General features: G+C 44.6%; 1 protein-coding gene across 3 annotated transcripts in view; it reads left to right on the top strand.

Moving 5' to 3' along the window:
• Positions 1–26,042, top strand: part of Col22a1 (collagen type XXII alpha 1 chain) — a 241,795-nt gene that overhangs the window by 68,791 nt on the left and 146,962 nt on the right. Inside the window, 10 exon segments of one of the 3 annotated variants that reach the window (NM_001447163.1) lie at positions 551–631; positions 1,728–1,844; positions 6,331–6,375; positions 7,604–7,666; positions 8,839–8,877; positions 16,946–16,999; positions 17,149–17,202; positions 18,271–18,324; positions 18,760–18,804; positions 24,793–24,846. In NM_001447163.1, coding sequence (NP_001434092.1) covers positions 551–631; positions 1,728–1,844; positions 6,331–6,375; positions 7,604–7,666; positions 8,839–8,877; positions 16,946–16,999; positions 17,149–17,202; positions 18,271–18,324; positions 18,760–18,804; positions 24,793–24,846 — 606 coding nt within the window. 3 annotated transcript variants of the gene reach the window in all.

Below are 26,042 nucleotides of genomic sequence, written 5' to 3'. Positions count from 1 at the left end.
CCTGTCAACAGTGGGTGGGAGGAGTCTTTCTAGGCAGTGGGACTGAGGGCAGAGTGCATGGGAAAGAGAGTACTGCTTGTCGAAGCTCGGGTCAGTTAAGAAAGGCGAGATGAAGGGAAAAAAAAAAAAGCATGGTGAATTGTGAATGGGAGTCTAGGCAGCAGCCAGAGTTTGCTGAATTTTATTTACTGTGTGACATCCTCAGCTAGAGCTCAAGGCAATGGTTCTGCAGGTCACTCTCTGACTGCAAGAGTCTGCAGCCCAGAAAGCAGATTCCAGGGCTGTGATCGCTTTACAGCCTGCTGCCAGGTGCACAGGTTGTAGTGCAGAGAAATGTGGGCGGCAGGGGGGCTGGGCTAAGGCCACTGTCTATATACAGTGAAAGCATGCAAGGGCAGCTGTCTCTGGATGACAATTGGGTACAAACAATGCAGAGCCTCCCATGCAGCCCAGCAGTGCAACACAGGCTCAGAGGATCCTAAGAGTTAAGTGGGCCGTCTGGTACCATGGAGATTCCAGCTCTTTCTTCTCTCCTCGTGTTGCTTTCCAGTTTGACCTGCAGCGGATTGTGATTTACTGTGACTCGCGACATGCAGAACTGGAGACTTGCTGTGACATCCCCTTGGGTCCGGTGAGCAGGCAGGCCAAGTAGGCTAGACATGGGTATGGCATATGGGATGTGAGGTGTTCAGGGTTTGGGAATTAGCAACTGGGGCTAGGGTGGTCCTGGCCCCTCAGAGTGTGTGTGTGTGTGTGTGTGTGTGTGTGTGTGTGTGTGTGTATTGTGGATTCATGTTTTACTTCTAACCATTTATACATTGTGGCTGGGGGAAAACAAGTTAAAATGGGCCTCCAGCCAAGTGATATGACCCAGTTTCGGGGAAACATGGAAGGCAGAGACTGGAGGGTGCTATGAGGAGATCACAGTAGATTGATGCAGTCAGGGCTCAGGAAGACAGGAAACCACCGCTTTGGGATAGGCAGTAAGACGGAGCAGTCAGGATGCTATAGGCCCCAGAAACGAGGTTGGACCCACTAGGGTCTGCTCCCCTCTGACCTCACTATGCACTTCTCAAATTCCATCTACTCCCTGTTTCTCTACCAAATCCTAGTTCCAAGTTATGCTTGAAAGATGAGATTGGCATGGGACCTGCTTCGCAGGGCTGAAGGGTGAGCCCCATGTTCAGTGCCTGGCAGCCCAGGCTTGGGGATGCCATAAGAACTTCAATATTGTGCTCCTCTCTGCACTCCTATAGTATGCAGGGGCTGGGGTCATGGGGGTATCTGGATAACGATGTGGAGAGAGAAAAGGAGAAGGAAGGAAAGAAGGGGTCAATAGGAGCTGAGAAACTATAGGAATAGTGGGAAGAGGAGGGTAAGGATTGAGAGCATGTGTAAGAGTCCCTAGGCTACCTGATTCACTCTGTATCAGAAACTCATAAGGGAGACACCCTTGTCTCCATCCTATGTGGTGAACACTGAGGGCAATGTAGCTAATTGGTTCTTCCAGGTTGATGAGGCGGCCAGTGTCTAGAGCTTGGCTGCCTAGCCTATCCATGGTAAGGCCTTCAGAGACCCATAGACCTGCTGTCAGATGTGTCCTGTTGATTCATGTGTGCTCGGAAGCTTCTGGGTTTTCTTTCCATGCCCAGTTCCTTCACAGTCCCAGAGATTGTGATCCTCACCAGGAGACAGTCAGACTCTGACTCCTTGACCTTTTCTTCCAGTGTCAGGTGACTGTCGTGACAGAGCCGCCACCTGCGCCTCCACAGCTGCCCACACCTGGTAGCGAACAGATTGGGTTCTTGAAGACCATCAACTGCTCCTGCCCAGCTGGAGAAAAGGTAGCTCACCCTACGTTCCATAGTCTGCCCGCAGTTCCCAGCCTGTAGCCTCTGAGCTGAGTGCAGCCAGCAAGGTTGGTTGGCAGGACTGCTCTGACAGCGAAGCAAAGTGGGAGCTTCCCAGCACACCTGGTCTCCCAGACCAGGATAATGCCAGGCTCGCAGTGACTTTCAGAACCCCATTGTGTTCCTTGGAATGTCTTGTTTCTCGCTCTTTTACAACACTGGGAAGGGAGGTTCTCCAGCTTAGATGTAATTAATGTTTTCCTGCAGCTAACCATCTGTTACGGGGCTCTCTCTGGCTGTTACTGAGACCATCCCCATTTTTGCTGTTTCCTTTCCTTAGCCACACTCCCTAATCTTAATATGTGTCATTATGTGTGTGGGGTGCATGTATATGTTTATGAATAAGGGTTTGGGCATCATTTTGTATTTTAGAAAGTGCTTCATGCTTGTGAAAATCATACCTCTATTCCACTCAACACATTTATTTAAATTCTTGGTTTGTAACCAAGGCTTTCATTTTCCTTTTTCTCTATAGACCTTTCACACACACACACACACACACACACACACACACACACACACACACACACGAGGTTGGCAAGGAAAGGAACAGAAATGTCTGGGGATAGTCTGTCTGGACTGGTACCCCCTGTGTCTTAATCCAGCACATGTGGTTGTCCCTTCTGCATGGTGCCAGCACACATGAAAGACTGTGAGTCTCTTCCCAGTTTTAGCGACACCCAGACCCAAGTGAATGAGAGATGAAGGTAACTACTGGATCAGACGCTTTGGATATCTAAGCAGCAGTAATACATCTGGCAAATATGCAGTCCCTCCCCACCCCCATTATCTTCACACATTTCATCCCTTCTTGTTCTATGCAGAGTTAGGCTCTTGGGAAGACCTGGATCACTGAGGAACGTCTAGTCAAGTGAGCCTGCCATATAACTGGTTCAACTTGCCAAACGCCAGTGACACTTTGAGCATGGAATGTTTTCAGGCTGTAGGTGATATTAGGATACTCCATGCCCAGTGCCTAGATTAGAGAAGAAGCAGTCAGGAAAAGGAAGTGGGATCAGCACACTTGGGCTAGGTAACTGCTCTTTGAGGTGCAGACTCAGGCTCAGGCTGCCTCAGCCTGTGCACAAATATATCCCACATGCCAGCGAAGTCTCAAGCAGCTGCCTGAATCAACATCGTCCTGAGTCTTGCCTTCAATTGGAGCTTCTGTGGGAAACAGTGGGGGCCGAGGGGGGCTTTGCTCTTCTGCCACTGTATATGGATAGGAGGTACAACCGAACCCACCCTCCCCAGTCAAGTGCTTCCTCCTGGATCCATGTGGTCACTGTTTCTCATCCCAACAGGCTTCTCATTTGCCACTCTTCTTCCGACTGTCTAACTCACCAGTGCCTGGCTCTCCACTGTTCTCCTTGCATGGTTTAAGGATTCCTGTCCACTACGTCTACTCCTAAGTGGTCCATGCCACACCCACAGTGCTTCTAATCTAATGTCACAGCCTCCCTCTCAGTTCCCACATCAGATGAAAATTCCTGGTTTCTTAGATGAGCCTTCATCTCGATCACCTTTGGCCATTTGAAGATATCGTGATTTCTACCTGAAACATTTTTTCCTTGCCCTGAACAGCTTTTTCTCTAGCTGGTACCTGTTCTTTGTCTAAAGCACAAGCAGCAATTCTTTACTGAGTATGATTGTTGTCTATGATTTCCCTCTGTGCTTCCTTCTTTCCCTTGCCATTCACCCCTTCCAATTCTATAACTATCCAGAACCTTCTTTTCTAAGATAAGTCCATTTTCCATCCTAAGGCTTTAATATACTACAACTGTGGCCGCTGTGGACTGGTAACATATCCTTGATTTTTCTTTTATGCAGCCCTAAGTTCCAGTTGACAGAGATTGAATATTACCGGTGTTATGGCAACTACTGCACATCTTGACACAGGGGTGGCTATTGAATAATGCTTGAATTGATGGATAAATAGTCTGGAAAGATGGATGGCTAATAAGATTGACAGAAAGGGGTGATGAGCAAAGGCATACATGCTCACATTCCCTTCTCCGAATGAGGCTCTACTGATTAAGCTTTTCAGTTGTTGCAGTCTCAGCCTCGTATTCTAGGTGCCATCACCGAATAACCTATTCGTATCATCAGTCCTAGTTCCTGGCTATAGACAATAAACACCTGCTATGTCCTTCATGCTGAGTTGCACAATGAGATTTTAGGACCAAGAGAATATGGCCTTTGCAAGTCTTGGTCTGTTGACTGGTTAGGGTGAGAACCCTGAGACCTGGGTCACCCTAGAGAGCTAACCATCTTTGTAGGAAGAGATGAACAAGAAGACCTACTCACTCTACCTGGGAAATAGGCCACATGAGGGAACTAACTGTCTACCAGTGAATCGACTGTGGCTCCTCCCTTCTGCATTTGTGTGTCTGTCAGAACTCGGCATGAGACCTGAGAAGTTACAGTCCTCTTGCTGGGGCAAAGCTCTGGCTATAGGCACTTTATTTCTAGCTTTTTAGTGCTGTCAGCTATCCTTTTGGGTCCCTGTTTACATCTTTGTAATTTGTCATGGTAATGGACATGGACAACGTCCATTCTAATGGACACAAAAGTGTTTGTATTCATTGACATATGTTGAGGACTTGTGATTGCTCTGAAGAAAATGGGACCCTATGAATATAGCCATACTGATCATTCATTACTGTCACTTTGGAAGAGGGGACCTCAATTGAGGAACTGCCTCTGTTAGATTGGCCATTGGGCATGTGTATGGAGCAGTGTCTTGATTGATGACTCATGTTGCTTGACAATTGATGTGGCGGGGAAGATAAAGGGCAAGAGAGATGACCCAGTGGTTAAGACCGCTGGCTACTCTTCCAGAGGTCCAGGGTATGATTCTAAGCATCCTTATGGAGGATCACAACCATCTATAACTCCAGTCCCAGGGCGGGTAACACCTTCTTCTGGCTTCTGTTACTACCAGGGACATATGTGGCACACAGACACACCTGAGGGCAAAACACCCTTGGAAAATAAAACAAATGAATGAATAAATAAGCCAGGAGGGACAAGCTACATCCCATCATTATCCTGCTTCAGTGACTTCCTTCAGGGTTGTGTTCTTGCCATGACTTCCTGCACTGATGGTCTGTGACCTGGAAGTATAAGGTGAAATGAGCAGTTTTCTTCCAGTTCTTTTTGTCAGGGTGTTTATGTTTTTTTATCATAGCAACAGAAAAGCAAACTAGAACAAGAATAAGAGTATTGCTCTTAGTGACAGGATCAGGTGCAAATGGCCTAGTATTATATTGTAATTATTATTTATAAGAACCATGTGTTTGTCCTCAGTTTGGTAATATTACAGGTGACCACAACATGTGGAACATGTATAAGCACACTAACAAGATCTTTCACATATTTTAAAAGTTGAATTCAGTTTATGTCTGGAAATTGCTTTGGACATGTTTCATATTTTAGTGCTGTGTTAGGGTTTTACTGCTGTGAACAGACACTATGACCAGTGCTACTCTTAAAAGACAACATCTAATTGGGATTAGCTGACAGGTTCAGAGGTTCAGTCCAGTATCATCAAGGCAGGAGTATGGCAGCATCCAGGCAGGCATGGTGCAAGAAGACCTGAGATTTCTACACCTTGTTCTGAAGGCAGACAGGAGAAGACTGGCTTCCAGAGAGCTAGGATTAGGGTCATAAAGCCAACACCCATAATAACACACTTTCTCCAACAAGGCCACACCCACTCCAACAAGGCCACACCTCCTCATAGTGCCACTCCCTGGGCCAAGCATATTCAAACCATCCCAAATGCAATGGTAACTGGTATCACTATTTTCTTTATAACTTAAGTTTATACATTCAGATAAAATAATAACCCCTAAAATTACTTTGCTTTTATTCATTTATATTGTACATTGATATATCATCTATTTATAAGGTACAAACTGATGCTCTAATTGCCTCTTCTGTGTGGAATGGCAAATCAAGATAAAGAACAAATCAGTCTCCTCAAATATCTATAATTTATTTCCATCTAAATAAAGCTCTGTCCCTCTGGCTCATGCACTCTCCTTACTTCACAGCCTAGAACCTCTGTTCTACTCTCCAATTTGTGTGTGTGATCTTTTAAGCTCCTGTTAATGAATGAGGACATAGACTATTTCTCTGACCTGTTTTTGACTGTGTTTATACTGTTGACCCTCCCACCCCCAACCCACACCCTACCACCGTGGCTGCACTAGGGAATCATGGTGAAAGTTATCCCCGTAGGTTTGCATTTGGAGAGCAGGACTCAGATGTCATGAATTTTATGCTCACTCTTGGACCAACCTGACTTTGCATAAGACTAGTTTTAAAGCCCATGGAGTGGTAATTAACTTATATGAAATATGAGAAAAATTAACTTATGGCTTTTTACTGTTTCTTCTTGTCTTTCTCCCTGCAGGGTGAGAGGGGCTTTGCTGGCCCTGTGGGACTCCCTGGTCAGAAGGTCAGTACCTGCATGGTATAGTGTTCTTTGCTTTAACCTCCATGGAATCATGGCAGGTGTGTGTTAGATCACTGCCCTAACCTTGGAGCTGGTTCCAATGCAGTATAAGAACAAATGACATGAAGTCCAAGCTGTGAGGCTCTGACCTGCCCAGAGCTGCACCTCTCAGTGTGAAAATGTATAGAAAGGAAGGCGACATTGCCCTACAACTCACGTGCTCCCACAGGCTCTCCAAAGTTAGTTAATTCTGCATTAATCCTTGCAAGTTGATTGGTTCCAGAAGTATTTAAGATGTGGGATTTAGGCATTATTAAAATTGTGTAAACTGTATAAGTTTCTCGTGCCCCAAGTTCCTTGGTTGCAAGCAGCCTCTTACTCCTCCCTCATTCCCTAGCAAGCTACCTTCTCCATCACTGTTTTAGTCTTGGAACACTGATGGATGAGAGGTCACTGCATGGGGGTCTTCTTTGCTTTTGCACAACTAATACCTTATATGTATATATGTATCTGTGTATCTGTGTGTGTATGTATGTATGTATGTATGTATGTATGTATGTATGTATGCATGCAGACATGGAGATGCTGTCTGTTTGCTCCTCCTGCTCCTGCATCCTCCATCTATGTGTAGAGTTCACTCATCATATCTGAATACAACACTTTTCTCCTCTCCATGCCACCTACCCCTTCCCATGATAACTTGGCTTCTCTGTCTCTCATTCTTACTGCTTCCTGTCTTTCTTTCTTTCTTTTTTTTATTTTTTTATTTTTGGTTCTTTTTTTCGGAGCTGGGGACCGAACCCAGGGCCTTGCGCTTCCTAGGTAAGCGCTCTACCACTGAGCTAAATCCCCAGCCCCGCTTCCTGTCTTTCTTGGTTTTGAATTTATATGCCATGGTATTAGTACTCACCTTCTCCACAGCAGGCTGGCACCAGGGTAAAGGGTTGCTGTCTCATTTATACAAAGGCTCTGTATGCAAATGCTTGCCTGGCAGGGCCTGAGATTTGTGAGCAAATTCAAGGAACATGAGGGAATTAGACTGCAGGGCTTCTTTCCCTTCCAAGGCAGGACAGGTGACCTCATGGTACAGTCATCCACGATGACTTCAGGATATCTTCAGTTCTTTTAGGGAACTGGGACAAGGTTGGCTGTGAGTAGGCTGTGATGACAGCAGTCTAGGAGAGCTTGGGGAGGATATGACCTAATGCTCCTTTTGCTTTTAACCTTCTAGGGAGATGCAGGACCCATTGGACTAATGGGAGCTCCTGGACCCAAGGGAGAGAAAGGAGACACTGTAAGTTAGAGATTGCTTTTCTATATCGATGGGCCACATGGCTGGTGTAGGAAGCCCAGTGTTCCCACTTGGATCCCAACTTGGTCATATTGATCAGCAAATGTGGACTGACAGCCTGGTGAATGCAGACACTAAGTGCATCCAAGCTGTGGGATGAAGCCCCTCTCTTCTGTACCTGCTGGATTTGGCCATACTGCTCTTTTACTTTGCCTCCCATTCTATCTCATTCTATCCGCAGAGTTCTCTTCTTCCAAAGTTGTGCCCTTGTGATGCCTGAAACCAGCCATTCTTTAGTGTTCCCTACACTCTGGACATCTTACATGCTTATTCTAATGGATATAAATCTACTTTTGTCAATAATGTCATTATTAGTAGATCAACTAAAAAGGAGATTTTTAGGCAGGATGTAAAATGACTGATTACCATCCTGTCTAGAAGAGATATACTTTACATTCAATAGTATAAACAGGTAACTAGGAGTGTGGCTCAGTAGTAGAGGGAGTGCTTGCCTAGCAGACACAAGGCCCTAAGTTCTATCCCCAGTAAGAGTGCATGCATGTGCACTCAAACATACACACTCAAACACACACACTCAAACACACACACACACACACTCACACACACAAACACACATACTCACACACACACACGGACACTCACAACACAAATACACACATTCATAAATACACATACACATGGCACCACCCACAAGGAGGAGGGGGAATTGAAATATACATGTTTAATTTGGAAAACAAACCATTAGGATGATCATAGCTTTATCAGACAATATGGACTTTAGGACAGAACATTTCATAAAAGGAGTTTTGGATAGAAAAGTCAGTTCTTTAAGTTTTCTTTAAGGCATATAACAGTAAACATAAGCAACTGATAAACAGGGCCTCAACATGCATAACATACAATTGGTAGAGTTTGAAGGAGAAATAGACAATCCCATAGCAGTGGCTATAACCTTGCATATCTACAATGTTAAATTATTGGGAAACTGCATGAGAAGACACCATGAGAACCCACAGTGAGTGTCAGCCCCATCTTGTTGAGAGGTGGCAGGCAGAGTTGATGTGATAACAATCCAGTTGCTTGAACCTTCAGGTGATGCCACACCACATTGATGCTCCCTCATTAACCCTGTGCCTTCTGCTTTTCTTCCATAGGGGAGAGGACCCTTCATCCAGGGAGGAAAGGGTGAGAAGGTGAGCCTCCTTTTATTGCTTTTCTCCAAGGCTCAGGGGTGGGTTTGTGAGAAGTATGTGTAACTATGTTACCTTTCCATAGATTCAAGTGGGGAGAGGAAGCCCCTTGTCTGCCTTCGGTGTGTCCCCTGAGTTAGGTGGTAGAAGCAAATACAGACACAGCAGAAGGGAAGAGCAGGCTGAATCAGAAAATGGTGGTTGTGAAAAAATGAGGAACAGGGACAGAATGTCCTGAGGTCCCATAGAACAGTCTATTGGAAAATAGGCCACTCTAGCAGAACTTGAGAAAAGTGGCCTGGTCAGGACACCCCAGTAGAGTGGAGGAGGGCTTGCTTCATATGAATCTGGCTTACAGTGCTTTGGGCAGAGAATAACTCTTGGTACTCAGCTGAATGGGGACAAAGTCAGAAAAACTACTTGACAAACAGAGATAGGACATCAGATACCAAAACACATTTAGGCTTCGTGCACTGTGGTAGAGAATGAGTGAAAAGTCTGTGTGGTCAGGAGGCTGAGGATGCTCAGATAGCAAGAACAGAGATCAGAGAGGGGAATGCTCAGAGAAATCTGGAAATGAGTCAAAGGATGACTTAAAGGGGGTGGTGCTGAGGAATAGAGCTGATATGTTGGGATTGGTCAGACAGAGGGCTGGAGGAGAGTGTGTGCTCCTGACTCAGAGTAATTCATCTGTGTGTGCATGTTATGGTTATACATGTGAGAAAGAGAAAATACATGGAAATCAACCATATAAAATAACTATCCATAATTAATGTTGAAGGCAACATCCAGACATTGCTGATAGCACTTGGAACCAGTTGGACTCAGTAACGTCATCCCTTGTAAAACTTGGTTAAGACTTCTATAACACATGCTTTTCCTATATCAGTGATTTTTTTTGTGCTGTTGAATAAATACAGAACAAAGCCCTATGTTAGGGACAGGCACAGACACAGACAGTTTCACTAGACAGCGGTCAGACAGGCAAAGATTCAGATTAATACAATAGACAGGAGATGGCAGGGGAGAGAGAGAGAGAGAGAGAGAGAGAGAGAGAGAGAGAGAGAGACAGAGACAGAGACAGAGACAGAGAGACAGAGACAGAGAGACAGAGACAGAGACAGAGAGACAGAGAGACAGACAGAGACAGAGACAGACAGAGACAGACAGAGAGAGACAGAGAGACAGAGAGAGAGACAGAGAGACAGAGAAAGAGAAGTCAAATGTAGGCTCAGTCAGTCTTAGTTGTTACTCCATGGAGAAGTTTCTTTCCCTTAATGTAGCACTGACACATCATTGGTGACTCCGAGCTTGTTACTAATGTGTTCAAAATGATGCAATTGCCCTTGAGAGCATCTGTGAGACTTCACAGTGTACATGTGTGTCACTAATGCCATTGGAGCTCTGGCTCTTATGGGGCCAGATACTGTGCTGCTGTGCCCTGGGATGGGTTATATCATCCCCTGGCGTAGGGATGGTTGTGTCATACAGGACTTGATCTATGAGACTGTGAAGAGATGTTAAAGGAGAGCCCATCAGTACTTTTCTTTCTGCATTTACCCTAAGACGCATTAAGAAATGTATGCTTATAAACCCAAACAGACGTCATTCAGGAGACTAGAAATGTGTGAATAATGTATATATGCAACAAGAAACAAATGATGGTGCAGGAAACATGGCATGAAAATTACACATAAATAATGCAGTCGAGTCTCACAGTGCAAAATACTGACTGGGAAAATAAGAAATGCACACAAGCAGAGTATTCTTCCACTTTTCAAACCTTTGTAAAACATGTGTAACCTAGGTGGTGAAGGGGAAAGAGAAATGAATGCAGTACCTGCCCCCTAAGTATCAAGGAGAGTGGGAAGAGGTAAGGATAAGTGTCTGGGGACAAGGAAATATCACAAACCAAGCTTGGACATGCAGTCGAGTAATCACTGCTACTTGGAAAGCTAAGTTGGGAAGATGGCAGGCTTGAAGCCAGCCTGAGCAACTTAGACCCCTGTTCGTTCTCGTTCTCTCTCTCTCTCTCTCTCTCTCTCTCTCTCTCTCTCTCTCTCTCTCTCTCTCTCTGTGTGTGTGTGTGTCTGTCTCTCTGTATCTTTGTCTCTATCTATCTATCTATCTATCTATCTATCTATCTATCATCTATCTATCTATCTATCTATCATCTATCTATCTATCTATCTATCTATCTATCTATCTATCTATCTATCTATCTATATGCCTAGCATGCCTAAGGCTCTGATTTTTATCTTTTGTGTGCACACAAAACAGTACACACACACACACACACACACACACACACACACACACACACACACAGAGGCAGTCACTATGATCACTGTGTGGTTAATGTGGCATTCAGTATCTAAAGGGACATTCTCACTTGACCCTGCTGTGATTACAGGGGACCATGTCAGTGTGCCAGTGACATATAGGTCTATGTTCATGCTGTTACTTCTCTGATCTCAACACAGCACACCCACCTTTGCCTGTCCCCACTGCAAAAGAACGGGCCCTTTTGGCCTAATACAGTCACCCTGAGGGTATTGTCAAAGCAGGCCCTCTTTGAAGCTGCAAAATGAGAAGAGTTCATGGACAAAAGGCTGTAAAGTGGGATGGGGAATGAAGACATATCCCTGCCATGCATTGATGCCTTTTGGATGCTTCCCTTCTAGAATAGCGGCCAGAGATGAGTTTCCCAAATTTTATATTACTTATCCATACCAGAGGCATTTATGTTTGTATGTTTGCTCCCTCAAAATCTCACATTTCAAAATCCTCCTTGGAATATGATGACATTGTAAGAATAAAAACTTTATGAGTAGAATCAGTGTCCTTTTGATAGGGCTCCAAGGGAGACCCTTTTATACCTTCTGTCATACACATGGATAAGCAAGAAAGTGTCCTCCAGGAATCAGCAGGTGGCCTTCACAAGATGGTGGATCTTGCCAGATCATGACCTTGGGCCTGCAGCATACTAGACTGTTTGAAACAGCTTGCTTTTATTTCTAAATTCTCCAGTGGGGTGTCTCAAAGAAGGAGTGTCTGAGAAAGGGAAATCACAAGATACAGCAAGGAATAATGGGTATACATTTAATTTGCTGTTTCTCTTTAGTAGTAGAAGGTATTGTTAGCATGAGCAGGTGTACAGAAAGCAGATCTTTTGACTAATGTGATGGTTTTGTGTAGAATACTGATTGGGTTTATCTGGAGACACAGTGATATATAACGGGAAAACTGACATCACCCCTTAACTAGCCTTTTAATACAATCTGGTGCTTAGTTTTCAAACATTCTGAGAGAGGCTAGACTCTGTCCAAGTTCATAGGGCTGGTAGGTTATTGTACTGAGGCTGGGCATATCTGGTACATGCACGGCCATTCACTGTCCCTTTCTGAATGAAATGTTGGTAGCTGGGAGTTCTTGACCCTTGAAACTGGTCTGTATGTAAATCAGCTTATTTTACATGATGATGCCCCATTGTAGAGCTTTTGATGAGGAAGACAAAATGGCATTTATGTTGGCACATATGTGACTTGGAAGGTGAATTAGAGTCATCTTCTTGCTCTATTCTTAGCTGGCTTGATTGACATGCCAAAGTCCCTGTTTGTGCTTGTGCATTAATGTGCATTATATGATTATTGAGTTGGACAACTATGGCAAAGTTTCTCCTCCCTTTTTATAAAAATTAAAAGGGTTTAGGAGAGAACTTTATTTGTTTATATGCCTTCACCTAGCCTTGCATGCTGAGGGCAAATACTGAAAGAATAAGCCTTAGTACTTTAGGAACTGTCTGTGGTGCTGAAGGGCACCTTGGATGACATTTGGGTTCAAGAATCTCATAGCCTGGGGCTGAGAAGGAAGAGAGAAAGCCATCAATATTTCTTCTCTCTTCATGGGACACTCAGCTGCTTGCAAAGTCATAAGACAAAGAGCTTCAAACCAGAGGTTGAAGCCTACATGGGAAAGGTACACATTGGATTACTAGACTGTGTTCAGTCAGGCCAAGTGGGAGGACCCTAGGCACAGACTTACTGAATCCAGACCTTAGCTCAGACACTTAGCAGATGCATGACAAGAGACCATGACTTCATCTCTCTAATCCTGGCTTTTCTCCTCTGTGGCTTGGCAAACACAGTAATACTAGAACCAGATGGGTTTTTGCAAGGATTAAATGAACTAATGAAAATAAATTACTTATATTTGTGAAAAGAGCTTTTGAGCATTACATATAATTACTCTTACACCAGCAGTGTTCCGACTTTAATGCCAAATGACATCTTTTACACCCTCGGCACTAATTAGTTCTTATTCTAGGAGGTTGGCAGCTGCAGAATGTCAGAACTCTCCTGTGTCCCTCCTGCCTGCAGCATCTAAGACCCCAGAAATCTGACAAAGTAATCACTGAAAGGATCTCATAGGTGCCAGTGTAAAGGTGCCGTCCTTCCTTCAGCTTATCTAAGACAATTCACATGACACCTAAGAGTAATAGCAGCGTCAACAGTTTATAATCTCTTACTGCCTCCCAGGGCTCTGGCACAAACCATTTAGCTTAACTTTTGAGGTAGACATTCTTTTCCTTATTTTACAGTGAGTCTTGGAACTGGTGACTTTACCAGTGTATGTGATGGAGGTTGGGTGTGAGACCATGCTGTCTCATAGTCCATAGTCTTATACACTCCATAGTCTGCGTTTGTCTGTGCCTAAGCCAGTAAAGAACAACCTTGGAGATTTATTAAACCAACTAGCCAGATCCTGAAGTATCCTGTTCATTAGGACTGCTGTAGGTGAGAGAAAGTGTCTGCTTAATCGAGTTCCACTGCTAGGACTGGCCCGGGATCCTCTCACTTTGAGGGCCTCTGTCTAGAATGTTCCTAGTACTTTTCTCAGAGGCTTGGCTTGGCGTACTTGCTGCCAGATAGATGAATTATCACACTGGTACAGTTTCCCTAGCTTGGGGCATGGCAGTCAACTCTCCAAGAGAGCCAGAGACATCTGCTATCTGGTGATTACACTTGCTCCATGAAGTGCCAAAGTCCTCGAGGCTTGGGATGCTGACGAGTGGCTATCAGTGTATGAGTAATGTCTTACTAGATGTTGTCTTTTGTGTAATCATGGGTCAGAGAAGTCAAAGCCTAGACTTGGAATCAAAACTACAAATTTGAGTCAGAAGTTTAGGCATGGAATTGGGAAAATCCTTTTCCTAGATGCCTTGGTTGTCTTCTTGCAATGGATGCATGTGCACTGTTCTTTGCAATTTTTTTGAACAAACAAAGCGACGATTTCCTTTTAATAAATAAAATATACAGCCTTAGAAATCTCACCCCAAATGTCAGTAGAACCTTACTTGGTTTGAATTGTCCTATTTTGAAAGCATTACCTGGCCACTCTTGAGCCAAAATTACATTCCTTCCTGAATCATGCTTTTTGCAGTAGATAGAGTGAAGACATAGGAGGGAAAATACTTTAGTTCAATAATGCTGCTAAAGCCAAAAACCAAGGATGGGATAAATTTTAATTTGTTCTTTGAAAATCTTGTATATGTATACAATGTGTGTTGATCATATCCACTCCTCCCAGGACCATCCTGTCACATTTCTCTCCTAGCCATACTTATTTCTTTCTTTCTTTCTTTCTTTCTTTCATTCATTCATTCATTCATTCATTCATTCATTCATTCTAACCCACTGAATCCAATTGGTGCTATCCACAGGCACATGGGTATGAAATTGTTCAGGCATGGGGAACCTACCAATGACTATACCTCTCCTTCTCATAGCATCTGTCAACAGATCTATCAGAGCTCATCTCCAGCCCTGCCTTAAGTCATCAAAACTGAAGTGTGGGAGAGCTTAAAGCTGAAATTTGCTAGTTCTTGAGACCATTTTCTTTCCTCCACACTGGGATGTTCACTTTGCTCATGTGTGCTGCATGTTTTGAAATAGGGGTATATCATAACCTTCCTTTAAAAGCCAAAGGGCTCTAGAAAGGATTGATGCTCACAGAACATCTGCATAGCCCTTGTGTCATATCCAGACACTGGGAATGTCATCTTGTTTTCCCCCTCTCAGAGTTCCAAGATAATGGATGGGTCAGACTGATAAGTGCCTCCTCTAGTTGTCTCTATACTAGAACCAACAAGCTAGTAGAGAGACAACCACGAGGACAGGCAGAGGTTCTGGAACTCTCCAGAGTTCTCTTTGGCATTGTCACTTGTCTCTCCCCACCCCTCTGACTCCCTTTATTAGACGCCCCTAGGACCAACTGTGCCCTGCTGTCCTCACTTTTATTCCCAGGGCAGGAGCCCACCTGACACCTCTTCCCTGCTTTCAGCTGCAGAATATCCAAACCTGTAGGAGCCAGGAGACAGACTGGCCTTTCAAAGAACGTGCTATTTCAAGTGGGTAGCCAGTATGTTGGATAAACTCTCCACTAAGTGTCCAGATAGACTGGGTTCTAAGTGAAGCACCCTGGAGGGAAATTTCTTAGAAGATGTCCTTACTCTTTTGTGACATGTCTCTTTTGGAAAACCTTGGACTTAATTATAGGATTACAGGACATAGAGTTAAGGAGGCTGGGGTACTTCTAATAGATGAACAACAAAAGAAGTGATTTTGGACATGTGCCTTGGAAACAGGCGACACAGAAGGAGTTTTGATCTCTTCCTACTCTTGACCATTGTTTCAGCTTCTTGGCCCTGTATTGATGATGGCCTACCTCCATATTGTAAAGGGACTGCAATATTTCTAGTGCAATGGGATTTGCTGAGGCTGAAGGAGGAGGTCAAGGTCCTTGCAGAGGGAGAACTATGATGGTATACCCCAGAATTAATTCTTCCAACGTTTCTCATATTGCCACATGGATTTCTGGGTTGACTTGAGAGACCACTCTATGCTCCATGATGAGCACAGATAAAGTAGGGATAATAGCTTTGGTTTGTAGGATTGTGAAGCAGCTGCTGGGCTGATGTGTGTGTGTAGATGCTGTGGCAGAAGTAAAAGGGGCCCTAAGTCAAGCTCTCCATGGTAAATACTGTGGCTTTGGGCAGAACCTCACCTTCCTGTGCTTTTGTTTCATGAGCTAAATGAGACACAGATTAATGTCTATTGTGGCAATACCTACAGAGCACCTAGTTCTGGCCTCACAGTAAACACACAATTACAATGGACCCAGGGTCGCAGCATCTTCATTGTTTCTTTAAGCAACCATAATTGTTATGGCTCTACACTGCTGGTTCTTTCTAGAAAGATCTAATTGTTGCTAATTATTTGCATTTAGCCAGTGCTCAGTCTCTTCAGGACTTACCTCTTCCTAAGCAATTAACCCTTCCTATCCCTGGAGAACCAAATACAGTGTTTTTCTCCCCCATTTTGCTGATCGGTAAATGGAAGCCAAGGAAGGACAATTTGCCATGGTAGCCCTCCCCCAGGGAAGATAACTATGATAGTGTGACCCAAAAAGACCCAGTAGAGACCCAGTGTCCTAGAAACTGGATCACAGAAACACTGTTTATTCAGAGCAATCTTCCTTCTTGGGAAATTTTCCTAGTTAGTCATGCACCTTGCTGTACTCACATAAGGATGAAAAATGAACCTGAAGATCATTAAAACTCTTTCCTTTCTCCAAATCCTTGGTAGAGAGTAAAGGTGCTGACCAAAGACCTGTCTTAGTGCCCTCTTTTTACTCCACATGAGTGACTAACCCTCAAACTCCTCTAAGCCCATAGTGAAAGAAAAGAAAGTCACAGTGGCTTTGACCATAGCTACTGTTTACCAGCAAACACCTTTGTGCATTCTGTATGGCACTCAGTTTCTTCCTGAGGGCCCAAGAAGCTATTGCCCATCTCCGATATGCTCTGTATCACTGTTGTCTCTTCATATGCGTATAAAAAGATGCTATAGGCAAAGACGGCATGAAGAACTGTTGTTAATAGAGTGTACTTAAAGCTATGAGGAACACTCATGGTAAAGAGGACCTATTTTCCTGGTCCAGCCCCTTCCCCCTGGATGATGCTCTCTTTACTACCCCCACTGCAACTGATATTCTCTTTTTCTTCATCTAGGGATCTCTGGGCCCACCTGGGCCCCCTGGAAGAGACGGCAGTAAAGGCATGAGAGTAAGTTCTGTTGTCAGTACTCAGCAGTTCATCTCGGTAGTCATCTCACTTCTGATGAGTTCTGGCTATGGGGATGGGACACCTAGGCACCTTCCAGCCATGCTGGTATGTATCTGTGCTGTCTGTGACCATGTGTTGATTTTGTGCAGGGGGAACCAGGAGAGTTAGGAGAGCCGGGGCTGCCTGGAGAGGTGGGCATGCGGGTAAGTATTGCTGGGAGCTGCTCATATTCTCAGGTTATAGGCAGTTCTTGGGGGCGCAAACCAGTTGCTTTAGGCATTGATGAGATGCTTGGATGGGTTTCTGCCTACTTCTATGCACCTTCATACATATATGTATACATCTACACATAAATATTTCCTCCTACATCCTTACAATAGTGGGTCATACAGTTGAAAACTTATGTCCCTGTAGCAATGGAGACTTGAGGGCTCATCCTCTTCCATTGGTACCTAGTAGCCAGGATGCCACTGTAATATGTGGCCCAGGCATCCTTCCTTATTTTCTTTATTTTCAGCTTACATCATTGACGCACTAAAGCATCTAGGTTTGAGTGCATGGATACATGTGTGCGACAGCGTGTGTGTTTGTGTGTGGTTTCTCTCTGTGTGTAGTGTGTGTGTGTGTGTTCATGGTGTGTGTATATTTATGTGTATTATCTTTCTGTCTATCTCACTGTGCGGTATGATATGAATTGCATTTTTTTGTTTTTGCTGTAGGGTAGTTTATGAAAGTTGGGATATCTTTGACAGAAGAAATCCCCATTTCTTCTATTCTAGCAGATTCCTAATAGATAGGCACAGATGTGCTGTCCTCTGACTGAATGTTTCCATACTCAGAATTCTGAGGCTGTTTGTCAGGACTTCCCCAGGCTGAACAAACCATGTGGCAACTTGAAAACAACAGGCACTGCAATCAGTTGCACAGGTTCTGAAGCCACTAGTCAGTCTGGGTCAGATCATGAGAAGGCTGAGGGACTTGGGGCAGGTGGAAGTGGGATGGTAGAATATAGGTTCCCAGTGGCTCAGAGGCAGAGCTCTTTGCCTTCCCATGAAGTTCAACATACCTGGCTGTGAGTATGGCTTCACCTGGTATCAAGTGGAAGGACCAGCCATGGGTGATGAGGCAGAGGTCAGGAACCCCTTATATGGGTGGTGTGGGTAGCACATGTAGCTTAGGTAGAACCATGTCCTTCTGAAAGAACATTGCCTGAGAAGCTCTTACCTTTTGGTTTTTCTATCCCATCCTTCTATGTGGACTCTCTTCTGCAGGGGCCCCAGGGACCACCTGGACTACCTGGACCTGCTGGGCAAGTTGGAGCTCCAGTAAGTAAAGACACTTGTCTGGGAGGTAGGCTCGGTCCCTCTTTGGAGGTATCAGGAGCTGGCTCTCCAGCCAGTCTTTCACCTCAACCTATGCAGTAAGTGCTTGCCGGTTGGATGCTAAGGAAAGCTTAGTTTCTCTTAAGAGTAGAAATTCTTAGATGCTATGGTACTCATGAGTCACCAGGGGAAAAAGTTTAAATACACATTCTGGGGTCCCTTTCCCTAATGAAGAAGGATAGAACCTGGGAGTGTCAGATACTTGGTATAAGGCATTTTTTTTACCCATGTGCACAGTCATCCACTTCTGGAAGTAAAGTGGAGTCTAAAGAACCCACAGCTTCCACACCAGGGTTAGATACCATACAGGTGTCAGGGTGTCCTTTATATATAATAATGAGCCACCTGCAGATGTGTCACCGTTCTTTATTCCCCCAGGGTCTTCGAGGAGAACGAGGTGAAATGGGACCTCCAGGAGAAAAGGTATTTATAATCTATACTGGTCAATTAGTACTGCTTCCATGGAAAAGGGAGAGAGGAGGATGCTGGCACCTCTTCATTCAGTGTATGCATGTGTACATGTGTGGGTATATGCATACACACCACACACACACACACACACACGTATGTGTCTGTGTTTATATGTGCACATGTGCATGACAGGTGCGCAGGTGCTAGCTCATCTCATGCTCTGAAATGAAACTGCACAGAAGGCCAGAAACTTGGTGTTATGGCCTTCAGGCTTCTTGCCCAGGGAGAGGTCAGCATTTCCAGGCCAAAGATCCCTGCATTAGAGCTCAGAATGCCTGGTTAGTGCCAGGGATTCACAGCTTACGTGGAAACTTATATAATTTCTTACCTCTTCTTTGCTCCTTCAACCTATGTAATGCCATGTTTGTTCAGAGTTCCTCTGGAAGTCAAGGGCTGCAAATCTCCCTCCTCACATAGTGGCTGGTGATAGTCCTCCTCCCTGACCCAGCTTGTGGAGACTTGGACAAGAGCTTCCTCCCCTCATGTGGATCCTAACACTCTGGCAGGCTGCATCCCATTCGCTCTTCCTACAGCCCATGTTTCTTCAGTCCTGTGTGGGATGTTTTCATTAAGTCATACAGTTTTATTTCAGGACACTTGGAATGTAGTGGAAATTACTTTTCAGTCTCCCCATCCTAGTATATCTACAGCCTAGTTGGTGGTGTAATCCTGCCAACTTCCTCACAGGTACCTAGCATGTTTCACGTGCATAAAATGTGCTTATCTATGTCCTTTAAAAAAGATTTATTAATTTTTATTTTACGGGTGCCTGCTTGCATATATGAAGTGTACCATGTTGACGTAGAATCCAGGAAAGGACTCCAATCCTTGGAACTGGAGTTACAAACCACTGTCAACTACCATGTGGGTCTGGGAAGCAAACTCAGATCTTCTGTAAGAGTAGCCGGCACTCTTAAGTGCTGAGTTACCTCTCCAACCTGAAGTCCACTGAGTTTTTGAGTTATTTTTATACCTGTGATTTTACTGAACATGTTCATCAGCTGTAGGAGTTTTCTGGAGGAATTGCCAGAGTCCTTTAGGACTAGAATCACATAATCTGAACATAGGGACAACATGGCTCCTGCCATCCTGCTCGCCATGCAGAGTGGCTTGGAGCTAGCTGAATTCTTCTCTGAATATCCATTACCCTAACTTTGAACATGTTGAATTGAGCCCCTTTCCATTTCTTATGTTTGATGTATGCTTAAAATAGCTTATGCTCTCAAGAACCACTCTGATTTCTTAGGTTATCAGGAAGAAAGTTTCCATCTTCTCCTGAGAAACAGGTCCTTTCCATCTGCTGGGCCTCATCCCAGCATGCACTGGCTGTGAACCCAGCTTCCTCTGTCACTGGTAACCGACATTCCTAAGAGTGTGTTCTCTGTAATTGGGAGACAGATCTTCCTTTCGAGTTTGTCAGGTGTCTGAGGAGACAACTGAAGTTTTTGTAGTGCAGTGATGTTCTTGTGGTCAAGGGACAGAGATATGGAATGTCCAGGCTACTGGGTATGGGAAGGTTAGCAATCTGTAAGATATATCTACTAAGGAGCAGAGGGGAGCAAGCCCTCTAAAGTCTTTGTCCAGATAATTGTGCGTGGCTGTGGAAACTGGGCTTCTGAGATGCCGCAGGTATTCCACTCTTGCAGGATGGCTCAAGGGGAGGAAGGCCTGGTGAACCAAGTCATGCTCCAGCTTTGGAGTCAGATGGTCTGGGCTGTGATATGTCTATCTGTACGCCTGAGACCTTCGATGAGGTTTTAACTTCCCAGATCTCAAGCTCTAATTACTACATGTGTTGGTTTATTGAGCTGAATCAGCCAGGGTGGGAGGGGCTGAGTCCATTCCCCATTAATAGGATGATCGTCCCCTCTGCTGTCAGACATGGGGAATGGCAGCCAGTGGACTCCTCCGGGGTCCATAGACTTTGCAGACTGGACTATGACTGGTAGCCTCAAATCTTCTCTGGGAAGCCATCTAACTGGATTGCTCCATTTGGTTTCTGAGGCTGGGTTTCCCTCACTGCACATAGGAGGCTCATTGTATATTTATGCCATGTTAAGTGGGTTGGTTCTCGCTTCAGCAGATTGAAACACAGATCCCCACTGAATTAAAGATATGGAAAGCAGAGACCACACAGGCATGTTCCTATTTGTATTACATCACTGTATTGCTGTCTACAAAGTCCATGCTCAAGAATGATGTGATTGAGCTATTAATTAATTAATTATTAATTAATCATAAAACGTGTTGAGACTCATACATTTTAAACAAGTTTGCAATTTTGTGCTGGACTGAACTAAGAACTATCCTTGCTGCATGTGGTCCCTGACAGCAGGTTGAGCATGTCAGTTGTTATTACAATGCAATAGCATTATTTCATTTTTCATGGTTTATTATCTCCACATAAGGAGAGAACTGAGCCTAGAGATTTGCTGTCCTATGCTGCTCCCTCTCTGTGGCCACACTCACCTGGCTTCTGGTTCCCATTCCATGTAGTACATCTGCATTTTGCTTAACTGACGTTTAGATATTCATTCTGCTAGTCAGTCATTATTCTGATCATGATATAGTAAAACCACTAATTTCCACAGAGAAATTGCTTGCTTCCCATTTGTGGGTAGGGAAACAGAGTCACGAGGCTTAGTACTTGATGTGAGTATTGTGAGAGTGGGAAGCAGGGCCTGGGTTTGACTTGTGAAGCTCACTACATCCTGTTCACCCAGAACCTGGGTTCCTGAGTCTTTTCCAGGGATGTCCATTCTTGGTTACAGTGCAGTGCAGTGTAGTGTATGGAGGTCAACAGGGGATGGGGTAGAAAGCCTTTGGTGGTGTGTGGCCTCAGCCTACCCTATTGCCTTCTGCCTTAGATCAGATGACATCCCAGGTGGTATTCCCTCAGTTTCTCAACCTCAGACACAGTTCTATGCTATGGCTCTCTGCCTCTTTGTCTCTGTCTGTCTCTCTCTCTGTCACCTTTTTTTCTCTCTTTCTGTCTTTTTCTTGCCTCCTCCTTCTCCCTTTCTCTATGTTTCTCTCTTTTTCCACTTGTTATCAACTGAGTTTGTCTGATCAGTCTGTCTCTCTTGTCTCTCCCTCATCTCCCTCCCTCTCTCTCCTTCCCTTTCTCTCCATCCCTGTTCTTTACTATATATAGCCTAGCTTTCTGTCTCAGCTTCTCTGCTTTGTTCTTGGGGTCTCTTTCTCCCTCCTTTGTTTATCTCTCTCCATTGTCCATCTGTCTCTTTGCCTGTTTCTTTCACCACCCCATGCCTTGTCCGTGTCTCTCATCTCTGTGTGTTCTGTATGTCTCTGTTTCTTCGGCTCAGTTCTCAGTCTTCCTCTTTCTCTTTATCTCTGTGACCCTCTCCAAAACTCTTTTGCTGTTGTCCCTTTCCCCCTGCCCCAGGTTCTCTGTATCCCTTTCCCCATTTCTTTCTTGTCTTTGACTTACTGTCTACCTCAGTGCCTGGCTTTTCTGTCAGCTACTTCCTGCTTTTCTCATCTGTATTTCTCAGCATTTATTCTTGTCTCTAATGGATGTTCCTCCCTCTGTATTCCTACTTGCTGCCTAGTGCATCTGTTGCAGACTACTGAGCTGACAAGGTCCAGGTATCCTTCAGGCTTGCCCTGTCTTTGCTCTGTCCTGTTTGAACTATACCTGGGAGAACTCTGGGCTTTGGACTCTGAGTACTCAATTTGGTCTTCAGATAGGAAGACACAAGTAATGGAGGACTTGAGACTTAGAGCCTTCTGCTCTGAGGCAGAACTTCTAGATTGCTACCTAGTTATCAGACCCACCTTTGCTTTGAGCTCTGGGAAGGGCCCAAGTGCCAGGTGACATTTATCAGGGGAAGAATTCTGCACTGGAATCCAGGAGTTCTGTTTTTTGTTTTTTTTTGTTTTTGGTTTTTTTTTTAGTGTTTCTGTCACATATTTATATCCTCATGACTTTGGACACAGGCATTATCCCAGCTTTGGAGGAAGAATGAGACCCATGGACACTAACACTCCTACAACTTATCCAGCCTAGACATCAAAAGGGAACCCATGAGCATGTCCCTAGGCCTTGGGGTAGTGGAAATAGATGGAGGATTTAAGATCAGGATAGCCAGAACTGCTTTCACTTTCACATACTCAGCTTGATCAAATAGCTTCTAAACTCTTGAGTCTTGGCTCTCTAATTTGTCTGTGCTCAGGCCTGCAAACATGACAAGGGATAGGAAAGAGCTAAGGCATAATAACAGATTTGGAACCTTTGAGCAGAGAGGAAAATGCAGACACCACTCATTTCCATGGCCAGAAGAGCTTCCCATGATAAGGGGGCATTCTATAAGAATTACCACATAGTATTTGAAAGTAGAAATCAGTGTTCAAGACATGCTAAATAATTTCTAGAAGATAGAAAACACCTGAGGTGGTTTTATTTGCCTGGGTACAGATGAAAGGAAATTAAAAACCATGAGATAAGAGAGCTGGCTTGTTGGCACAACCCCAGAGTTCAATTGATTTGGGGAGGAGGGCGCTGGGGTAGCTGCAGGTGATTAGGTGCAGATGTAGCACTTGGGAAACTCTGTTGGGCAGTTCTGCTGTATCTATTACACATGGACAGGAGAAGCATCAGTGTTTGTCCCCCAGGGAGAAGAGCATCTGCCAGGTAGACCTCAGAGGGAATAGGAGTAGGGTAACCTTTTCCTGGGGAAATTCCTTCTTGCTCTGGAATTACAGAGGTAGTTGATCTCCTCAGACAGTTCAGTGACTGACAGCAATCTTCACCCCCAAGTCCAAAGACATCTTCTGAAAGGAAGGAGAAGCCCATGCTTAGGGAAACAAAACAAACGAAAAAAAAAAAACAAAACAAAGAAACAAAGGAAATTTGGAAAATAAACTCATAAAGAAACAGAAGAGTCCAAGGTAATATTTTTGCGTGTGTTTCTGTGGCTCAGTGACTGTCACCTGATGCTATAACATGAGATTCTGGGTTGGACCTGAGGGACAGAATGATGTGGAGAATGGAACAAGCTGTAGATAGAATAATAAATGCAAATCAAATTAGGGGAGATGAGGCAGGGAGAATGAGTGTACTCTGGAGTAGAATAGGGCATCTAATTAGCTGGAGAGGTCAAGGAAGTAATTGAAGCTGAGCAATTGAAGGGATCTGGGCAACCATCAGAAAGAAAATGTGGGAAAGAATGAAGCAATCCAGCTGAGGAATCTCAAGGGGCCTCTAACATTAGCACTGATAGCCCTACTGGAGTCTCTACTCTTTCACCTGAGCCCTCACATCCCTTCTGGGTGGTGACTCTAAGTGAGGATACAAAGCCGTAGTTTACTCAAATGGGACACACTGACTTCCATGGACTCCAGCTAATGGAAGAGAGAAGGATGGTGCATCTCAATGATCTATCTGTGTGGGAGGGGAGGAATTATTATTCCCACAAACTACAAGGACGTTGCTTGTCCAAGGTACTACATGGAATAAGAGATTCAAATCAACTGCATATGAACGTGAGCAGATGGGATGGGGATTAGATAGATGGCTGGGCATTTGTTGCTGTTGGCCAGAGGTCAATTCTTCGGTCTATTCCTCAGGCTGAGAGCCTGTTGGATGCTCACACTTGCTGGATGAGTTGGGATTTTGTCAACTTTGCTACAAACACCATGTATCTAGTTCTTTTACTCACATGAAGATTCATGTGATGGGGAGAGAGATATGATAGTTTCTCTGGAGTTTCACCTCTGTACTTTGATCCCAATAACATCTATTCTAGAGCTGTGATGTGCTTAGCTCTCCTTTCTGTGGAGGAGCCTGATGGAGAGAAGGACCTGAACATGCTTAAACATTCAGGGCCTTTACTGCCTTTCCTTTCTGTGACAATGACCAAAAGAAGACACCGTTTCCTGGTCACTATTTGTTCATTCTTCATTTTCCTTCTTTGCCAGGGGGAGCGAGGACTGGATGGATTCCCTGGGAAGCCTGGAGAGATTGGAGAGCAGGTAGGTGGGAGCTGAGCCATGATCCGTGGTACAGGAATGAGTGAACCTCTGTGCAAACCTCAGCTTCTTTCCTGCTTATTGGGAGCAACAGTAGTATAAATCCAAAGACATCAACTGTGTTGGTTCTGTAAACTCCAACACCGCAGGGATTCCAACAATCCCACTGCTTTGCATCCATTGTACCCTGGGTGATAAGATATCTTGTCATAGGGTAAAGCCCTTGGATGGTGTGCATACTCAGAGGGGTGAGCATACAGGGGTAGTGCCTGCCACGCACCTCTGGGAAAACAATTACAAGTAGCCCCAGTGCTCAGCATGTAGAATGAATTGATCCCAGCAAGATGCGTTGATGCAGATGAAGGAGACAGGGCTGTGTATAGTAGGATTTATTGATATGGGAAGGAGATGGAACTGTGAAATCCATGAAGAAATCATGACTGTATTGTCATGGACCCAAGGATTGCTTAGGAAAAATTACATCTATGGCTTTGGTTCTGGAAGGCCAAATTGGAAAATGCAGACTGGTGGCTTCCTTCAGAAGGAAGTGTGAGTGCTGGGGACAGATGGCCACATTCCTGTGGCTTACAGTAAATTCCCCTTGCATTCTGTCTCCTGGTGGGTAGCCACAGCTCATCCAGCTCTTTGGGAAGTCCTTCCATTTCCTGAGGAGCATAACACAGAAGCATAAGGGGCAAATCCCTTCCTTTGTAGCTGCAGGAGGAACCGCTGCAAGGACATGAAGAGCAGTGTGTGCCTTTGACATCTCACATGCTACCTCTTTAGGTATCAGTTTCCCCATGGCGATTTTCTAGTCATGGCCTAAGTATAGGCAGACTCTTCTCAGTTTTGAGACTACCAGGGACCAGTATTTCCAAAGGATTCCATCAGACTCTGCCCTCTGCCCTCTGGCCCAAGGCAAATCTGGGTTCTTCATGCTTCTGCCTATGTGAGTTCCTCTCTCTGATCCTCCTATCTTTATGCAAAATGTAGCCTTGTGTACTTTTCCAACTGTGATGTCCAGTTGCAATACCAGCTTGATTCCAGAAATGGAAACATGGTGATGATGAATTTAGATTGCCAAAGGAAGAACTTCCTAGTAGGAAAGGAAACTAGCTGGGAAGCTGGTATCAGGGAACCTGGGCTCCTGAGGAGAATCCAGCTTTTCAGGTTACACTTCCTTGAAGGCCTCATCCCCA

This window comes from Rattus norvegicus, chromosome 7 (genome assembly GCF_021556685.1).
Source record: "Rattus norvegicus strain SHRSP/BbbUtx chromosome 7, alternate assembly SHRSP_T2T, whole genome shotgun sequence".
Lineage (NCBI taxonomy): Eukaryota > Metazoa > Chordata > Mammalia > Rodentia > Muridae > Rattus > Rattus norvegicus.
The sequence above is the reverse complement of the archived record's forward strand: the minus strand, read 5'-3'. Positions and strand labels throughout refer to the sequence as shown.